This window comes from Anomaloglossus baeobatrachus, chromosome 2 (assembly GCF_048569485.1).
Source record: "Anomaloglossus baeobatrachus isolate aAnoBae1 chromosome 2, aAnoBae1.hap1, whole genome shotgun sequence".
Taxonomy (NCBI): domain Eukaryota; kingdom Metazoa; phylum Chordata; class Amphibia; order Anura; family Aromobatidae; genus Anomaloglossus; species Anomaloglossus baeobatrachus.
Window position 1 is genome coordinate 655,417,903 of NC_134354.1, and position 21,376 is coordinate 655,439,278.

General features: G+C 45.6%; 1 protein-coding gene across 1 annotated transcript in view; it reads left to right on the forward strand.

Annotated features, from left to right (window-relative positions):
• The window catches only part of ACKR5 (atypical chemokine receptor 5), a 41,847-nt gene extending 21,187 nt beyond the window's left edge, over window positions 1-20,660 (forward strand). The window contains exon 2 of the mRNA XM_075334463.1: window positions 18,314-20,660. Coding sequence (XP_075190578.1) covers window positions 18,333-19,415 — 1,083 coding nt within the window. The 5' untranslated portion in view covers window positions 18,314-18,332 and the 3' untranslated portion in view covers window positions 19,416-20,660. The remainder of the gene's footprint in view (window positions 1-18,313) is intronic.
• Window positions 20,661-21,376: the final 716 nt, after the last annotated feature.

Genomic DNA, 21,376 nt, shown 5'->3' on the forward strand with positions numbered 1-21,376 from the left:
TTTTCTACCCCTAAACTAAAATATTTGCATAAATTATATACCTGAAACACTGTAAAAAAAATGCCACTCACAACGTTAAACACTGTGTACAACTTTGGACAGTTTTTTTTTATTGTTCATTTGTATTATAAATGGAAAGTTAAGATACTTTCTAAATAGACAGTTGAGCAGCAAAATGAAGACTAAAGGGCCATTTACATGCTGCGACATCACTAACGATATATCGTCGGGGTCACGGTGTTTGTGACGCACATCCGGCGTCGTTAACAACATCGCAGCGTGTGACAGGCTGGAGTGACCTTAAACGATCGCAAAAGAGGCAAAAATCATTTGTCTGAGAGAGGTTGTTTATTTATGAAAAATGGTTGTCTGGTCAGTAGCGATGTTGTTCCTCGTTCCTGCAGCAGCACACATCGCTTTGTGTGACACCGCAGGAGCGACAAACATCTCCTTACCTGCATCCACCGGCAATGAGGAAGGAAGGAGGTGGGCGGCATGTTCCAGCCGCTTATCTCCACCCCTCCTCTGCTTTTGGACGGCTTCCGTGTGACGTCGCTGTGACGCCGAATGAACTGCCCCCTTAGAAAGGAGGCGGTTCACCGGCAACAGCGACGTCAAAGGGAAGGTAAGTCCGTGTGATGGGTGTTAGCGATGTTGTGCGCCACGGGCAGCGATGTGCACGTGACGCACAACCGACGGGGGCGGGTATGCTCGTTAGCGATATCGGTACCGTGTAAAGTGGCCTTAACTGTAGCAGCATATTGCGACAGAAAACAGCTCCTTAAAAAAATGAGTGCTGTAAAGGATTCACACAAGCTACCAATATAATACGTTTTTACATATCTGCGTATTATTTCTGATATGTGCCTGTAAACATACTGGATGCCAAAACGTATGCAGAGGTAAGGCATGTGTAGACTTTCCAATTGTTACTATATGAGCTAGAAACCTACATTAATCTACTAATTTATATTGTATACACCTAAAAAAATGGGAATGGTTGGTGATATCAACTTCCTGTTTGTAGCTCATTAGTATATGGGAGGGGGGAAACTTTCAAAATGGGTGGTGACCATTGCGGCCATTTTGAAGTCAGCCATTTTATTTTTTCCAATGGGAAGTGGGTCATGTAACACATCAAACTTATGGAGAATTTCACAAGAAAAACAATGTTGTGCTTGGTTTTAACATAACTTTATTCATTCATTAGTTCTTTACAATTTTATGACCACTTATAAAAATATGTTCAAAGTGCTGCCCATTGTGTTGTATTGGATTCAAATGCAGACTGGAGGAGGAGAAGGAGATATTATTGCACTGCCTGTGACAAAAAAAAATTATTTTTTTGTATAATGAAAGGAGTGATTTTATTTCTACGTGTTTCAGGAGTCTGAGCCCCCTTCTTCAGGAAAGGAATCACTCTGATGCCCATTGTGTTGGATTGTCAATGCAACCCTCTTCTCCCACTTTTGACACACTGATAGCAACACCGCAGAAGAAATGCTACCACAGGCCTCCAGTATCCGTTGTTTCAGATGCTGCACATCTTGTATCTTCACAGCATAGACAATTGCCTTCAGACGACCCCAAAGATAAAAGTCTAAGGGGGCCAGATCGCGAGACCTTGGTTGCCATACAACTGCCCACGATAACCAATCCACTTTCCAGGAAACTGTTCATGTAGGAACGTTTGGACCTGACACCCATAATGTGGTGGTGCACCATCTTGCTGGAAATACTCAGGGAATGTGCTATCTTCAGTGCATAAAGTTCGGATACTGGAAGCCTGTGCTAACATTTCTTCTGCGGTGTTGCTATCAGTGTGTCAAGAGTAGAGTTGAGCGCGGTTCGTGGTTCGTGGTTCTCCAGTTCTAGGCTCGAGTGATTTTGGGGGCTGTTCTAGATCGAACTAGAACTCGAGCTTTTTGCAAAAGCTCGATAGTTCTAGAAACGTTCGAGAACGGTTCTAGCAGCAAAAAAACAGCAAAATCCTAGCTTGGTTTCTGCTGTAATAGTGTAAGTCACTCTGTGAATCACACTATTATGACATTTCAGTGTATAGTGTGCGTGAACAGCGCCTTCAGATCACTGCTGTTTGTATAATGGCGATCGCCATTTTTTTTTTTTTTTTCTTGTCTTCCTTCCCTAAGCGCGCGCGTCTTGTGGGGCGGGCCAGCATGTCAGCCAATCCCAGACACACACACAGCTAAGTGGACTTTGAGCCAGAGAAGCAACGGCATGTGTGATAGGATGTCCATGTCACATGTCCCTGCATTATAAAACCGGACATTTTCTTCCAGGATGCCATTATCTGCCTTCTGCGTCTTTGCTGTCAGACATCACTGTCGCAGCTCCGTCCTCCTGAGTCCTATAGCCGATACAGCTGTATGCGCTGCATACACAGCGTTAGACAGCTTAGGGAGAGCACTTTATAGCAGTCCTTTTAAGGGCTCAAACCGGCAGGGTCAGAGTTAAGGTGACAGGTCCTGAAAACAGCGCCAGCGTCTGTGCAGCCAAGGTCAGGGTCAGGGATTTCCTCCCTGCATTTCACCATTAGGAGGGAATAGAAAGGCAGGCTTCCATTCCTCTACCCAGAGCACCACAATCCTGCCACTGTACCCTCTTGTCCTCTGCACACTCCAACTAATTATAACTAAGCCATTATACTAGCAAACACTCAGTGTACCTAGTGGCATCCTATACGTGGCTATTGGACTTTGCTATAGTCCCACTAGTGCCAAGACATTTGCAGAGCGCATCTGCCTGCGTTGCACACTCCAACTCATTATAACTAAGCCATTATACTAGCAAACACTCAGTGTACCTAGTGGCATCCTATACGTGGCTATTGGACTTTGCTATAGTCCCACTAGTGCCAAGACATTTGCAGAGCGCATCTGCCTGCGTTGCACACTCCAACTCATTATAACTAAGCCATTATACTAGCAAACACTCAGTGTACCTAGTGGCATCCTATACGTGGCTATTGGACTTTGCTATAGTCCCACTAGTGCCAAGACATTTGCAGAGCGCATCTGCCTGCGTTGCACACTCCAACTCATTATAACTAAGCCATTATACTAGCAAACACTCAGTGTACCTAGTGGCATCCTATACGTGGCTATTGGACTTTGCTATAGTCCCACTAGTGCCAAGACATTTGCAGAGCGCATCTGCCTGCGTTGCACACTCCAACTCATTATAACTAAGCCATTATACTAGCAAACACTCAGTGTACCTAGTGGCATCCTATACGTGGCTATTGGACTTTGCTATAGTCCCACTAGTGCCAAGACATTTGCAGAGCGCATCTGCCTGCGTTGCACACTCCAACTCATTATAACTAAGTTGCATTGTCAGGGATATTTATTCTTTATTATTCTGCTGTTAATAAAGCTAGACCACCACTGCAATCTTCACCACCTCTCAATTTTTACTACCACATTTTCAGTCCACAATCTTGTCGCAATCAACATGAGTGGCAAAATGACAGATGCTGGTGGAAAGGGGAAGAGGCGTGGTGGAAAAGGCAAAAAAGGTTTTGTCTGTGGGGAAGGTGGCAAAGCTCCATTATCATCTGCTGAAGATAGACCATCTACCAGCAAAAGTAAGATGTCTACTACTTACCGTGGACAATCCGATGTGCTCCCTTTTTTACGGACACGAACAACAGGAAGAAAGGTAGATGATGGGCAAAAAAGGAAAATGCTTGAATGGATCTCAAGTGGTCCAACAAGTGCCCTCTCAGCCACTTCAAGTACCGCATCCAAAAAACACCAGTCCTCTGAGTTGTCATCCCAATCACACTTGATTTCTCCCAGCTCTGAAGTCTCCATCAGCCCTGCACAGTATGGTGGAACTGAGATGGCTGAGTCTGCAGAGCTGTTCAGTCACACTATAGCCTGGGAATCAGAGGTCTGCTCCCAAGCTACAGTGAGTACAGAACAGGAAATGGTCTGCAGTGATGCCCAGAACCTTTGTGACTCTGATTCAGGCCGTGAGGACCAAGTTTCTGAGCATAATGTTGACCCTTTGTCACAAACTGTAACACCTGTGGTTATAGACAATGAGGAACATACTGATGAAGATGAGACGCAGATACCCGATTGGGATGACAACTTAAATATTCGGTCAGGGCAAGAAGAGGCTCGGTCTGAGGGGGAGGGGAGTGCAAACACAACAATTGATGATGAAGTTCTAGATCCCACCTACTGTCAACCCCCAGTCACGCACTCGAGGAGGTCAACAGAGGCGGTGGAGGAGGATGCAACCGACGACGAAGTTACCTTGCGCCTTCCTGGACAGAGTCGGAGCACTGGTAGCACGTCTACAACTGCATCCTCAGCCACCACTCTGCCTATGAGCATTATTCGGGGTGGATCAACAGGTCGCATGGCCTCTAAGCCTTGCCTAGCCTGGTCCTTTTTTGACATAGAAAAAGATCGCCCAAATCATGTGATATGTAACATTTGTCATGATTCTCTTAGTAGAGGTCAAAACCTCAGCAGTTTGACAACTTCTTCCATGAATCGTCACATGAATAAATATCATATGGCCCGGTGGGAAGCTCACCGTGCTGCAATGCGGCCTAGCGGAGCGAACCATCCACCGCCCGCCCCTTCCAGTGCATCCGCGCGCTCTTCATCTTCTAGGACTGTGGGGACAGCTGTCACACCTGTTTTTCCACGCAAAACTTCCACCACTGTAACCGCAACAGGCAGTTTGCTTGTAAGGTCGTCAGTTGGTTTGGAAGGGGAAACAAGTGAGTGTGTACAGCTCTCTCAGACATCGATAGCACCAACGTTGGATGAAGGCAACATCATGTCTCCGCCTGCACTTTCCTCACAAACCTGCATTTTTCCAGGGACACCCTACTCAACACCGTCTACACACAGCAGCCAGATCTCTGTCCCTCAGATGTGGTCAAATAAAAGGCCACTTCCTCCGACCCATGACAAAGCTAAGAGGTTGACTCTATCCCTCTGTAAGCTGTTGGCTACCGAAATGCTGCCTTTCCGCCTAGTGGACACACAGGATTTTAGAGACCTTATGTCTGTCGCTGTGCCCCAGTACCAGATGCCTAGTCGCCACTACTTCTCTAAGAAAGGTGTGCCCGCGCTACACCAGCATGTCGCACACAACATCACCTCTTCCTTGAGAAACTCTGTGTGTGAACGGGTGCATTTCACCACCGATACTTGGACCAGTAAGCATGGACAGGGACGTTACATGTCGCTCACTGGGCACTGGGTAACTATGGTGATAGATGGTGAAGGGTCTGCTGCACAAGTCTTGCCGTCCCCACGACTTGTGTGTCAATCCTCTGTCTGTCCAAGTTCCGCCACAGCTTCTGCATCCTCCACCTCATCTGGGTCCTCCACCTCCGCCCCAAGCCTGCCTGGTCAGGCCACCAGCGTTCTCACTGCGCAGAAGGAATCACGCACGCCTCATTACTATGCTGGCAGCAGAGCGCAACGGCATCAGGCGGTCTTTAGCTTGACATGTCTTGGGAATAAGAGTCACACAGCTGAGGAGTTGTGGTCAGCTCTGCGGTCCGAGTTTAATAAATGGTTGTCTCCACTCAACCTGCAGCCTGGTAAGGCCGTGTGCGACAATGCTGCAAACCTGGGTGCGGCACTTCGCCTGGGCAAGGTGACACACGTACCTTGTATGGCTCACGTGTTGAACCTTGTCGTCCAGCAATTTTTAACACACTATCCCGGCCTAGATGGCCTTCTGAACAGGGCACGAAAACTGTCAGCTCACTTCCGCCGTTCAAGCGCCGCAGCAGAGCGACTTGCATCGCTCCAGAAGTCTTTCGGCCTGCCGGTTCATGGCCTGAAATGCGATGTAGCGACACGCTGGAATTCAACTCTCCACAAGTTACAGCGACTGTGGCAGCACCGCAGAGCCCTGGTGCAATACGTCATGACGTATAGCCTGGGACAACGAGATGCAGAGGTGGGGCAGATCACCCTGATGGAGTGGTCTCAGATCAAGGACCTATGCACCCTTCTGCACAGTTTCGACATGGCGACGAATATGTTTAGCGCTGACAATGCCATTATCAGCATGACGATTCCAGTCATTTACATGCTGGAGCACACGCTAAACACTATTCGGAGTCAGGGGGTGGGACAACATGAAGGGGAGGAACTACAGGAGGATTCATATGCGCAAGGGACAACAACATCACCAAGGTCCAGACGTTCATCATCACCAACGCAGCAGGCATGGGACCATGTGGGACAGGGATCGACAAGGGCGCATAGTAGCAGGCGAAATGTTGAGCAAGGTGCAGGAGAATATGAAGAAATGGAGGACGAACTGTCCATGGACATGGAAGACTCAGCGGATGAGGGAGACCTTGGTCAAATTTCAGTTGAAAGAAGTTGGGGGGAGATGTCAGAGGAAGAAAGAACGGGTAGCACCTCTATGCCACAAACACAGCGTGGACTTGGTCCTCATGGCTGCGCAAGACACATGAGTGCCTTTTTGTTGCACTACCTCCAACATGACAGTCGTATTGTCAAAATTAGAAGTGATGATGACTACTGGATTGCCACACTATTAGATCCCCGGTACAAGTCCAAATTTTGTGACATAATTCCAGCCATAGAAAGGGACGCACGTATGCAGGAGTATCAGCAGAAGCTGTTACTCGATCTTAGATCCGCTTTTCCACCAAACAACCGTGCAGGTGCAGGGAGGGAATCTCCCAGTTGTAACTTGACAAACATGGGACGGTCTCGTCATCTTCAACAGTCTACCCGTACCAGTAGGACCGTATCTGGTGCCGGTAACAGCAATTTTATGGAATCTTTTCATAATTTTTTTAGACCCTCTTTTGCAAGGCCACCAGAGACAACAAGTCTGACACATACTCAACGGCTGGAGAGGATGATACAGGAGTATCTCCAAATGAACATCGATGCCATGACTGTGCAACTGGAGCCTTGCTCCTTTTGGGCTTCAAACCTAGAAAAATGGCCAGAGCTCGCAACTTACGCCTTGGAGATTTTGTCGTGTCCAGCTGCCAGCGTTGTCTCTGAACGTGTATTCAGTGCTGCTGGGTGTGTGCTGACAGATAAGCGCACGCGTCTGTCCAGTGACAATGTGGACAGACTGACGTTCATCAAAATGAACAAGTCATGGATCCAGAAGGAATTTACTACCCCTGTGTCATCCTGGGGAGAGTAAATGCTTGTTGATTTGGAATGTGCTTGATGCAAATCAAAACATCCTGTTTGCAACTAGGGCACAAGTGCTGCCACTGAATGGGTGGGTGTGTGTGGGGCACAATTTTTGGAAAAAAAGGGAGACTCCGCTTGGAGTAACCCTTGCTTACATTGTTTTTAAAAGAAGCCAAGATGAACAAGTCATGGGTCAGCAAAGACTTTATCTACCTACCCCGGTGTCATCCTGGGGACGGATAAGAATGGCGTATTTTTGAATGTGCTTGATGCAAATCAAAACATCCTGTGTACAACTGGGGCACAACTGCTGCCACTGAAGGGGTGGGTGTGTGTGGGGCCCAATTTTTGGAAAAAAGGGAGACTCCGCTTGGAGTAACCCTTGCTTGCTGTGTTTTTAAAAGAAGCCAAGATGAACAGAGCTGGGATCAGGAAAGACTTGGCTACCTACCCCTGTGTCATCCTGGGGACGTATAAGAATGGCGTATTTTTGAATGTGCTTGATGCAAATGTAGCTGTGAAGTGTACAACTAGGGCACAAGTGCTGCCACTGAATGGGTGGGTGTGTGGGGCACAATTTTTGGAAAAAAGGGAGACTCCGCTTGGAGTAACCCTTGCTTGCTGTGTTTTTAAAAGAAGCCAAGATGAACAGAGCTGGGATCAGGAAAGACTTTGCTACCTACCCCTGTGTCATCCTGGGGACGGATAAGAATGGCGTATTTTTGAATGTGCTTGATGCAAATCAAAACATCCTGTGTACAACTGGGGCACAACTGCTGCCACTGAAGGGGTGGGTGTGTGTGGGGCCCAATTTTTGGAAAAAAGGGAGACTCGGCTTGGAGTAACCCTTGCTTGATGTGTTTTTAAAAGAAGCCAAGATGAACAGAGCTGGGATCAGGAAAGACTTTGCTACCTACCCCGGTGTCATCCTGGGGACGGATAAGAATGGCGTATTTTTGAATGTGCTTGATGCAAATCAAAACATCCTGTTTGCAACTAGGGCCCAAGTGCTGCCACTGATGGGGTGGGTGTCTGTGTGGCCCAATTTTTGGAAAAAAGGGAGACTCCGCTTGGAGTAACCCTTGCTTGCTGTGTTTTTAAAAGAAGCCAAGATGAACAGAGCTGGGATCAGGAAAGACTTTGCTACCTACCCCTGTGTCATCCTGGGGACTGATAAGAATGGCGTATTTTTGAATGTGCTTGATGCAAATGTAGCTGTGAAGTGTACAACTAGGGCACAAGTGCTGCCACTGAATGGGTGGGTGTGTGGGGCACAATTTTTGGAAAAAAAGGAGACTCCGCTTGGAGTAACCCTTGCTTGCTGTGTTTTTAAAAGAAGCCAAGATGAACAGAGCTGGGATCAGGAAAGACTTTGCTACCTACCCCTGTGTCATCCTGGGGACGGATAAGAATGGCGTATTTTTGAATGTGCTTGATGCAAATCAAAACATCCTGTGTACAACTGGGGCACAACTGCTGCCACTGAAGGGGTGGGTGTGTGTGGGGCCCAATTTTTGGAAAAAAGGGAGACTCCGCTTGGAGTAACCCTTGCTTGATGTGTTTTTAAAAGAAGCCAAGATGAACAGAGCTGGGATCAGGAAAGACTTTGCTACCTACCCCTGTGTCATCCTGGGGACGGATAAGAATGGCGTATTTTTGAATGTGCTTGATGCAAATCAAAACATCCTGTTTGCAACTAGGGCCCAAGTGCTGCCACTGATGGGGTGGGTGTCTGTGTGGCCCAATTTTTGGAAAAAAGGGAGACTCCGCTTGGAGTAACCCTTGCTTGCTGTGTTTTTAAAAGAAGCCAAGATGAACAGAGCTGGGATCAGGAAAGACTTTGCTACCTACCCCTGTGTCATCCTGGGGACGGATAAGAATGGCGTATTTTTGAATGTGCTTGATGCAAATCAAAACATCCTGTGTACAACTGGGGCACAACTGCTGCCACTGAAGGGGTGGGTGTGTGTGGGGCCCAATTTTTGGAAAAAAGGGAGACTCCGCTTGGAGTAACCCTTGCTTGATGTGTTTTTAAAAGAAGCCAAGATGAACAGAGCTGGGATCAGGAAAGACTTTGCTACCTACCCCGGTGTCATCCTGGGGACGGATAAGAATGGCGTATTTTTGAATGTGCTTGATGCAAATCAAAACATCCTGTTTGCAACTAGGGCCCAAGTGCTGCCACTGATGGGGTGGGTGTCTGTGTGGCCCAATTTTTGGAAAAAAGGGAGACTCCGCTTGGAGTAACCCTTGCTTGATGTGTTTTTAAAAGAAGCCAAGATGAACAGAGCTGGGATTAGGAAAGACTTTGCTACCTACCCCTGTGTCATCCTGGGGACGGATAAGAATGGCGTATTTTTGAATGTGCTTGATGCAAATGTAGCTGTGAAGTGTACAACTAGGGCACAAGTGCTGCCACTGAATGGGTGGGTGTGTGGGGCACAATTTTTGGAAAAAAGGGAGACTCCGCTTGGAGTAACCCTTGCTTGCTGTGTTTTTAAAAGAAGCCAAGATGAACAGAGCTGGGATCAGGAAAGACTTTGCTACCTACCCCTGTGTCATCCTGGGGACGGATAAGAATGGCGTATTTTTGAATGTTCTTGATGCAAATCAAAACATCCTGTGTACAACTGGGGCACAACTGCTGCCACTGAAGGGGTGGGTGTGTGTGGGGCCCAATTTTTGGAAAAAAGGGAGACTCCGCTTGGAGTAACCCTTGCTTGATGTGTTTTTAAAAGAAGCCAAGATGAACAGAGCTGGGATCAGGAAAGACTTTGCTACCTACCCCGGTGTCATCCTGGGGACGGATAAGAATGGCGTATTTTTGAATGTGCTTGATGCAAATCAAAACATCCTGTTTGCAACTAGGGCCCAAGTGCTGCCACTGATGGGGTGGGTGTCTGTGTGGCCCAATTTTTGGAAAAAAGGGAGACTCCGCTTGGAGTAACCCTTGCTTGATGTGTTTTTAAAAGAAGCCAAGATGAACAGAGCTGGGATCAGGAAAGACTTTGCTACCTACCCCGGTGTCATCCTGGGGACGGATAAGAATGGCGTATTTTTGAATGTGCTTGATGCAAATCAAAACATCCTGTTTGCAACTAGGGCCCAAGTGCTGCCACTGATGGGGTGGGTGTCTGTGTGGCCCAATTTTTGGAAAAAAGGGAGACTCCGCTTGGAGTAACCCTTGCTTGCTGTGTTTTTAAAAGAAGCCAAGATGAACAGAGCTGGGATCAGGAAAGACTTTGCTACCTACCCCTGTGTCATCCTGGGGACGGATAAGAATGGCGTATTTTTGAATGTGCTTGATGCAAATCAAAACATCCTGTTTGCAACTAGGGCCCAAGTGCTGCCACTGATGGGGTGGGTGTCTGTGTGGCCCAATTTTTGGAAAAAAGGGAGACTCCGCTTGGAGTAACCCTTGCTTGCTGTGTTTTTAAAAGAAGCCAAGATGAACAGAGCTGGGATCAGGAAAGACTTTGCTACCTACCCCTGTGTCATCCTGGGGACGGATAAGAATGGCGTATTTTTGAATGTGCTTGATGCAAATCAAAACATCCTGTGTACAACTGGGGCACAACTGCTGCCACTGAAGGGGTGGGTGTGTGTGGGGCCCAATTTTTGGAAAAAAGGGAGACTCCGCTTGGAGTAACCCTTGCTTGATGTGTTTTTAAAAGAAGCCAAGATGAACAGAGCTGGGATCAGGAAAGACTTTGCTACCTACCCCGGTGTCATCCTGGGGACGGATAAGAATGGCGTATTTTTGAATGTGCTTGATGCAAATCAAAACATCCTGTTTGCAACTAGGGCCCAAGTGCTGCCACTGATGGGGTGGGTGTCTGTGTGGCCCAATTTTTGGAAAAAAGGGAGACTCCGCTTGGAGTAACCCTTGCTTGATGTGTTTTTAAAAGAAGCCAAGATGAACAGAGCTGGGATCAGGAAAGACTTTGCTACCTACCCCGGTGTCATCCTGGGGACGGATAAGAATGGCGTATTTTTGAATGTGCTTGATGCAAATCAAAACATCCTGTTTGCAACTAGGGCCCAAGTGCTGCCACTGATGGGGTGGGTGTCTGTGTGGCCCAATTTTTGGAAAAAAGGGAGACTCCGCTTGGAGTAACCCTTGCTTGATGTGTTTTTAAAAGAAGCCAAGATGAACAGAGCTGGGATCAGGAAAGACTTTGCTACCTACCCCTGTGTCATCCTGGGGACGGATAAGAATGGCGTATTTTTGAATGTGCTTGATGCAAATGTAGCTGTGAAGTGTACAACTAGGGCACAAGTGCTGCCACTGAATGGGTGGGTGTGTGGGGCACAATTTTTGGAAAAAAGGGAGACTCCGCTTGGAGTAACCCTTGCTTGCTGTGTTTTTAAAAGAAGCCAAGATGAACAGAGCTGGGATCAGGAAAGACTTTGCTACCTACCCCGGTGTCATCCTGGGGACGGATAAGAATGGCGTATTTTTGAATGTGCTTGATGCAAATCAAAACATCCTGTGTACAACTGGGGCACAACTGCTGCCACTGAAGGGGTGGGTGTGTGTGGGGCCCAATTTTTGGAAAAAAGGGAGACTCCGCTTGGAGTAACCCTTGCTTGATGTGTTTTTAAAAGAAGCCAAGATGAACAGAGCTGGGATCAGGAAAGACTTTGCTACCTACCCCTGTGTCATCCTGGGGACGGATAAGAATGGCGTATTTTTGAATGTGCTTGATGCAAATCAAAACATCCTGTTTGCAACTAGGGCCCAAGTGCTGCCACTGATGGGGTGGGTGTCTGTGTGGCCCAATTTTTGGAAAAAAGGGAGACTCCGCTTGGAGTAACCCTTGCTTGCTGTGTTTTTAAAAGAAGCCAAGATGAACAGAGCTGGGATCAGGAAAGACTTTGCTACCTACCCCTGTGTCATCCTGGGGACGGATAAGAATGGCGTATTTTTGAATGTGCTTGATGCAAATCAAAACATCCTGTGTACAACTGGGGCACAACTGCTGCCACTGAAGGGGTGGGTGTGTGTGGGGCCCAATTTTTGGAAAAAAGGGAGACTCCGCTTGGAGTAACCCTTGCTTGATGTGTTTTTAAAAGAAGCCAAGATGAACAGAGCTGGGATCAGGAAAGACTTTGCTACCTACCCCGGTGTCATCCTGGGGACGGATAAGAATGGCGTATTTTTGAATGTGCTTGATGCAAATCAAAACATCCTGTTTGCAACTAGGGCCCAAGTGCTGCCACTGATGGGGTGGGTGTCTGTGTGGCCCAATTTTTGGAAAAAAGGGAGACTCCGCTTGGAGTAACCCTTGCTTGATGTGTTTTTAAAAGAAGCCAAGATGAACAGAGCTGGGATCAGGAAAGACTTTGCTACCTACCCCGGTGTCATCCTGGGGACGGATAAGAATGGCGTATTTTTGAATGTGCTTGATGCAAATCAAAACATCCTGTTTGCAACTAGGGCCCAAGTGCTGCCACTGATGGGGTGGGTGTCTGTGTGGCCCAATTTTTGGAAAAAAGGGAGACTCCGCTTGGAGTAACCCTTGCTTGATGTGTTTTTAAAAGAAGCCAAGATGAACAGAGCTGGGATCAGGAAAGACTTTGCTACCTACCCCTGTGTCATCCTGGGGACGGATAAGAATGGCGTATTTTTGAATGTGCTTGATGCAAATGTAGCTGTGAAGTGTACAACTAGGGCACAAGTGCTGCCACTGAATGGGTGGGTGTGTGGGGCACAATTTTTGGAAAAAAGGGAGACTCCGCTTGGAGTAACCCTTGCTTGCTGTGTTTTTAAAAGAAGCCAAGATGAACAGAGCTGGGATCAGGAAAGACTTTGCTACCTACCCCGGTGTCATCCTGGGGACGGATAAGAATGGCGTATTTTTGAATGTGCTTGATGCAAATCAAAACATCCTGTGTACAACTGGGGCACAACTGCTGCCACTGAAGGGGTGGGTGTGTGTGGGGCCCAATTTTTGGAAAAAAGGGAGACTCCGCTTGGAGTAACCCTTGCTTGATGTGTTTTTAAAAGAAGCCAAGATGAACAGAGCTGGGATCAGGAAAGACTTTGCTACCTACCCCTGTGTCATCCTGGGGACGGATAAGAATGGCGTATTTTTGAATGTGCTTGATGCAAATCAAAACATCCTGTTTGCAACTAGGGCCCAAGTGCTGCCACTGATGGGGTGGGTGTCTGTGTGGCCCAATTTTTGGAAAAAAGGGAGACTCCGCTTGGAGTAACCCTTGCTTGCTGTGTTTTTAAAAGAAGCCAAGATGAACAGAGCTGGGATCAGGAAAGACTTTGCTACCTACCCCTGTGTCATCCTGGGGACGGATAAGAATGGCGTATTTTTGAATGTGCTTGATGCAAATCAAAACATCCTGTGTACAACTGGGGCACAACTGCTGCCACTGAAGGGGTGGGTGTGTGTGGGGCCCAATTTTTGGAAAAAAGGGAGACTCCGCTTGGAGTAACCCTTGCTTGATGTGTTTTTAAAAGAAGCCAAGATGAACAGAGCTGGGATCAGGAAAGACTTTGCTACCTACCCCGGTGTCATCCTGGGGACGGATAAGAATGGCGTATTTTTGAATGTGCTTGATGCAAATCAAAACATCCTGTTTGCAACTAGGGCCCAAGTGCTGCCACTGATGGGGTGGGTGTCTGTGTGGCCCAATTTTTGGAAAAAAGGGAGACTCCGCTTGGAGTAACCCTTGCTTGATGTGTTTTTAAAAGAAGCCAAGATGAACAGAGCTGGGATCAGGAAAGACTTTGCTACCTACCCCGGTGTCATCCTGGGGACGGATAAGAATGGCGTATTTTTGAATGTGCTTGATGCAAATCAAAACATCCTGTTTGCAACTAGGGCCCAAGTGCTGCCACTGCTGGGTTGGGTGTCTGTGTGGCCCAATTTTTGGAAAAAAGGGAGACTCCGCTTGGAGTAACCCTTGCTTGATGTGTTTTTAAAAGAAGCCAAGATGAACAGAGCTGGGATCAGGAAAGACTTTGCTACCTACCCCGGTGTCATCCTGGGGACGGATAAGAATGGCGTATTTTTGAATGTGCTTGATGCAAATCAAAACATCCTGTTTGCAACTAGGGCTCAAGTGCTGCCTCTGATGGGGTGGGTGTCTGTGTGGCCCAATTTTTGGAAAAAAGGGAGACTCCGCTTGGAGTAACCCTTGCTTGCTGTGTTTTTAAAAGAAGCCAAGATGAACAGAGCTGGGATCAGGAAAGACTTTGCTACCTACCCCGGTGTCATCCTGGGGACGGTTAATTATGGCGTATTTTTGAATGTGCTTGATGCAAATCTAGCTGTGAATTGTACAACTGGGGCCCAACTGCTGCCACTGAATGGGTGGGTGTGTGTGGGGCCCAATTTTTGGAAAAAAAGGGAGACTACGCTTGGAGTCACCTTGCGGTGTTTTACATGATTTTAGAATGGCGTGCCATGCCTATATCTGTGTGTCCTCCTCTTTTTCCTTGTCCAGCTGTTTTGTTTTCGCATGAGTATATGTCCTTGTCACTTTCCCATGTGTTGGAGTTGTTTGTCACCTTTTGGACACCTTTGAGGGTGTTTTCTAGGTGTTTTACTGTGTTTGTGATTGCCTGCCATTGTTTCCTATGCAGTTCGAGTTCGGTTCGTCGAACGTTCGACGAACCGAACTCGAACGGGACCTCCGTTCGGCGAACCAACCTCGAGCCGAACCGGGACCGGTTCGCTCATCTCTAGTCAAGAGTGGGAGAAGAGGGTTGCATTGACAATCCAACACAATAGGCAGCTCTTTGAAACATGTTATAAGTGGTCATAAAATTGTAAATAACTAATGAATGAATAATGTTATGTTAAAACCATGCACACCATTGCTTTTTTTGTGAAATTCTCAATAAATTTGATGTGTTACATGACCCTTTTCAAGATGGGTGGTGACCATGGCGGCCATTTTGAAGTCGCCCATTTTGGATCCAACTTTTTCCATTGGAAAAAATAAAGTTGGATCCAAAATGGCCGACTTCAAATGGCTGCCATGGTCACCACCCATCTTGAAAAGTTTCTCCCCTCCCATATACTAATGAGCCACACACAGGAAGTTGATATCACCAACCATTCCTATTTTATTTAGGTGTATCCATATAAATGGCCAACCCGGTATAATTGCCAGACTCTTAACCAATTATTTAACCCCTAATTGGTTGTACAGATTCTTATTGCAACCAGTTAAAAATTGTTCATTTGTCGTTTAAAATAGGATTTATGACTGATAGAAATCTGAGCCATCATTTAATAATTCATAGGATTTTGTTTCTCTAGCTAAAATAATTATTTCTATGAATAAAAGGGGTTGTCTACCACTAATTCCAATATTGCCCCACACAGGATAAATATACTTACCTCTGGTGCTGGCACCACTTCAACTATGTTAACGTTGTGTCTTCCGGGGGCTTCTGTGATGTTATGTCACCTGCAGCCAATCAGCGGTCACTAATGGGCCGGTTCACGCTCACTTCCTTGAGCCGTAACTGGCATCTAGCGGGTGTCAGAGAGCAGCAGCAACTTTCACCCGTATATGTCTTTATTTTACGTGGGGGAATATTGTGATTTTGAATAGGATGTTTGAGTAGTGGACAATCCCTTTAAGAATATAATTAATATATCTAGGGAAAGTGGTCAGAGAGGTTTAAGGCCCCGTCACACTAAGCAACATCGCTAGCAAAATCGCTGCTAACGAACAACTTTTGTGATGTTGCTAGCGATGTTGCTGTGTGTGACATCCAGCAACAACCTGGCCCCTGCTGTGAGGTCGTTGGTTGTTGCTGAATGTCCTGGGCCATTTTTTAGTTGTTGCTGTCCCGCTGTGAAGCACAGATCGCTGTGTGTGACAGCGAGACAGCAACAACTAAATGTGCAGGCAGCAGGAGCCGGCTTCTGCGGAGGCTGGTAACCAATGTAAACATCGGGTAACCAAGAAGCCCTGTCCTTGGTTACCCGATGTTTACCTTTGTTATCAGCCTCCTCCCTCTCACTGTCAGTGCTGGCTCCTGCTCTGTGCACATGTAGCTGCAGGACACATCGGGTTAATTAACCCGATGTGTGCTGTAACTAGGAGAGCAAGGAGCCAGCGCTAAGCATTGTGCGCTGCTCCCTGCTCTGTGCACATTTAGCTGCAGCACACATCGGGTAATTAACCCGATGTGTGCTGTAACTAGGAGAGCAGGGAGCCAGCGCTAAGCGGTGTGCGCTGCTCCCTGCTCTATGCACGTGTAGCTCCGTGCGGTGGTAACCAAGGTAAATATCTGGTTGGTTACCCGATATTTACCTTAGTTACCAAGCGCAGCATCTTCCACGCGGCGCTGGGGGCTTGTCACTGGTTGCTGGTGACCTCACCAGCAACTTGTGTAGCGACGCTCCAGCGATCCCTGCCAGGTCAGGTTGCTGGTGGGATCGCTGGAGCGTCGCAGTGTGACATCTCACCAGCAACCTCCTAGCAACTTACCAGCGATCCCTATCGTTGTTGGGATCGCTGGTAAGTTGCTTAGTGTGACTGGACCTTTAGACTAAAGAGAGTACAGACTGTGATAAAGACAGTGTAAAATGTATAACCTGCTGTGTGTTCATGCAAAACACTACAGATTTGACAACACTTGGAAACTGTGGATGCAGATCTACTGTCACTTTACAGCCTGGTATGTACATCGCATACATTTGGACTGCATATATTAGGACTAGTGTTTTGTACAATGGTGGATGTGAGGGAGTAGATGCGCCTATGTCATTAAGTAACTGAAATAATATTTCTGGTGTAAGTACCGTTAACATCTTCTGAATAACTTATTTTCGGGCTTCTGCACAATGTCCCGCCTCGGCTCTACTCATTTTTTTTCAGAGCTTCCTGAAATTGACATGAAAAATGCCAAAAGCCACAATTTTTTGGCACTACTTCCTGCTCCGCAAAAATTTTGCAGCATTCCAAGGTGTTTTATGCAAGTATTTTGGCAAAACATCCTTAATATATCAGACCCTTTGTATTACTTTTTCTACTTAAAAATTAAATTAAGGGCAATTATGTGTTACTAATTTAATTACCTCCACCCATCTCAGTGGCAGATTAACAAATAAGGCCAGTTTCACATTTGCGTTGTTTTGATGGAAACGGAATCCAGCACAGATGCAGTACAGTTCATATATTTACAGTGGAAGCGCGACACCATGTGGACACATGCGGTAGTGTATTAAGCACACAACCCGCATGGTGTCGCGCTTCCACTGTAAATAAATGAACTGTACTGCATCTATGCTGGATTCCGTTTCCGTCAAAACGACGCAAATGTGAAACCGGCCTAAGAGCTCATATTAATTCATTGTAGACTGTAGGAGCTGGAGAGACAATAAAGACACAGGGTGGGGGTAAAAGTGGAGTTAAGGCAAGTGTCGCTCACCTGGGGTAGTTGTGACAGTCACATCTACTATAGAAGCTTTAAATGAGGAGTATCCGGCTGCTGCAGTCCCCGTAGCAGACGATCAGGATGAATTGTGGAAAGGAAGGGGTTAAACACCACGCTGCCGTATAAGAACAAACCTTCAAAGATCCATTGAAGATCAAAAGTGATTTTTACTTCTACGCATTTCACATCCTATTCATTCCTTGTGGTGCTTTATTTTTAATGGAAATCTACTGTAGATCAGTTTTCTAATAGACAAGCCCAATCAAGAAACTTAGAGCAGCATAATGGGTCGGGGAGCAAAGTTACCTTACAGTACTGGTTCGATGAGTTCAAAACCAACAAGGGGCCACAACAGAATGGGATTTGTATATTTTCCTGAATGCAGGGACCTGGTAATTACAAGAGGCGCCCACAATGCCGACATGCAAGGGCCAACCATAGAACTTTGCAATGCCATGAAGTACCCTCGTGGATGCCGGACCAGGGACTTCCAAAACCTTTTGCTCATGTCTGTTAATTAGTTTGATGCAAAAATGTATCCCAAGGGTGTGTGTACGGAAATGAAATTGTGAAGATGTTGCTACTCTACAACTCACAGGAAATAAGTAAAGTTCACAGTTTTAAAAGGAAATCATTAAGACTAATTTTAAATTAATTTAACTCTTGGGCCAAGTTTCTAAATATTTTTGTTTTCTTTTAGGTTTTTGTCTTTACTTCCAATGGCAGAGGAAAGTGTTCACAACCTTACAGAGCTTCTGCATTATCTTAATACCTCATTTAGTCTGTGTGAGGGTGACTTGGATGAAGGAGTAAAGAAGATCTTCCTCTTCATTCTATATCTTGTTACATTTGTTCTTGGGCTGGCTGGAAATCTGCTAGTGGTATGGGTCAACTGGCAATCAAGAAGAAGAAAGAGCTCTATTAATCTCTATATCTTCAACATGGCAGTGGCTGACCTTGGGGTGGTCTTTTCCTTACCTTTTTGGATGTTGGAGGCAATGTTGGATTACACCTGGCTGTGGGGCAGATTCCTGTGCAAATTTACTCATTACTTCTATTTTGCAAACATGTTCAGTAGTATATACTTCCTTTGTGCTCTGAGTGTGGATCGATACTTGACTTTAACCTCTTCCTCAATTTACTGGCAGCAAAACCAGCAGAAAATCCGGAAAGCTCTTTGCATTGGGATCTGGGTAATATCTGCAATATTTCCTATTCCAGAAGTCATCCATATGCAACAGGTGGATATCATAGAGCCTGAGTGTATGTTTTTGGCCCCATTGGAGACTTACGATGAGTGGGCACTGGCTGTTACCATAATGACAACTATTCTTGGATTCCTGATACCTTTCTTCATAATCCTTATCTTCAACGTGATGACAGCCTGTCACATTAGGAAGTCTAGAAGACCAGAAAGCAATAGACATTGTCGGCTTATCTATGCCTATATATTGACGTTCTTACTCAGCTGGCTTCCCTACCACTCTACTCAGATTATGATGATTCTCAATGGAAGCTACATCTATCTGAACTGCCATATCACTTTTCTTATTTATTTCCTCTATGATATCATTGACTGTATTTCATTGTTTCACTGTATGGCCAATCCAATTCTTTACAATGTTTTTAGCAAGGATTTCAGAGGCAGATTTATTAATGCAGTAGTGAAGTACATCCCTAAGGAAAAACAAGGCAACCAAGCTGAGCGATCTACATCCATCACAGATCATTCTGTTGTAATTAGTGCTGAACCTGCAGTTTTGACAAATGTAATCCATGTTTCAGAAGATAAAGTCATTTAGTATTAAGCTTTGCCTAAGTAATAAAGATATAGTTCATATCAGGCAGTTCTTCTTTAGTATAACATATACATTTCTGTTAAGAGGTTCTTTGCCTGTATAATCTAAAATAATTTGTCTAATCTGTTCTTTGGCAAATTATTGCCATATAATACAGGTTGGTATGACGGGTCCCGAGAAGGAGCCATATCCTGTACATAGTGGTTATATTGCAAAATGGGGCACATGGGTTGTTGAGATGAAACAACACTTTTAAAATGTTTTCCAACCAAACTATCCACAGATCAACTTGTGTTTTCCTACATTTACAAAGGATATCTTACCATAAATATGTGCCTTTTTCACCCGTTATAAATGTTGCTTTTCTTCTGTATCTGACATTCTTTATTTTTTGTTCTTGCACCTCTCCATTTCTGAGAAACGGACCCTTTTTCCTTTATAGAAGTTTAGCCTCTGTCGCCAACTCATCATGAAGATATCCTTACAGAAGAGCTGAAGACCATGGAAAACAAAACTTGATTTATTTAAAGGGAAGGAGAAGCCATATCCCGGATGTCGGGTGCAGGAACAATTGAAAAATAACAAGCAGATTAAAGAAAACAGCAGCATTTACAACAAGTAAAAAGGAATTACATATTTATGGCAAGTGACAGATCCTAATTAAAGGGGTAGCTCACCTGTTTTCATTACTGGCCTTTACGTGACCCTTGGCTCCTTGACCTCTGATGTTCAGTGATGTCAAGTCAACTGAGTCAGGCCGCAGTCTTCCTGAGTGACTGGGCTGTGCGTGGCGATTTACCGCTCGTCACAGCCCAGCATCTCGCGTGCTCTCTCCGCTGCAAGCAGGAGCGACGCTGGGCTGTGATGAGTGGTGAAACGCTGCCCTCAGCCCAGTGACTTAGGAAGACTGCGGCTCGCCTCAGTTGACATAACATCACCGGACATCAGAGGTCACGGAGCCCCCATGTGAAGGGGGTGAGCACACCACAATAGCGCTCACAGGCACTACTGGCAACACAAGGTATTTGAGAGAAACCTTGTTTCTCATTATAATATCGATGTGACCAGTAATGAAAACAGGTGAACCATCTCTTTAAGGTCACCTTCAGAACATTGTAAAAGGCATACACATTAATTCATGTAAATATTATCTTGCTGTAGTTAGACATATTTATCAATGTGTAGACTCAGAAAGGAATGCTGATAACATCCCAGAAATCAGTTGTAAATATTGAATTTGTATCAAATACCTGTATGATATATGTAAAACTGTATTTTCATTAAAAATATGGAAAACATTTTTGCATTTGGTCTTTATATTGTTTCTTTCTAAGTTTCCTTCAAACTCCATCCTAAATTGCTACATTTATAATTACATATTTTTGATATATTGTAACATTGAAGAGAATTTGTCACCAGAATTTTCCTATTCCATCCAAAAGCAGCAGAATGTAGGGGCAGACACCCTGAATCTAATTATATATCACTTATTGGGCTGCTTGTTGCAGTTTTGATTAAAAACTGTTTGCAGACTGCCAGTTCTCTGAATGCGGAGCTCGGTATAACCCCACCCACATCACTGATTGGCAGCTTTCTGTGAATACTGTGCATAAGCAGAAAGTTGCCAATCAGTGCTGAGGACAGGGTTAAAAGACCTGGCGGCAGGTTTACTAATCCTATAGTGATAATTTCCTGCTGATTAAAACTGTTTTGGACACAGGATCTCTGCTCCCTCATTAGACTTCTCTCAGATTCAAAAGCAAAAACCTGTTGACAGATTCCCTTTCATATACAGCTTAATTATTCATCTTTTTTAATAAACACAAATTGTCTTAAAGGGTTTGTCAAGGCTTTACATGGATGAATCCAATATGCATACTTCTGGCCACATTCAGACTAGACGTACGCATATACAAGTGAATAGAGCGAGGCTACGCATGTCTAGTTGGAATGTGGCCAAGAGT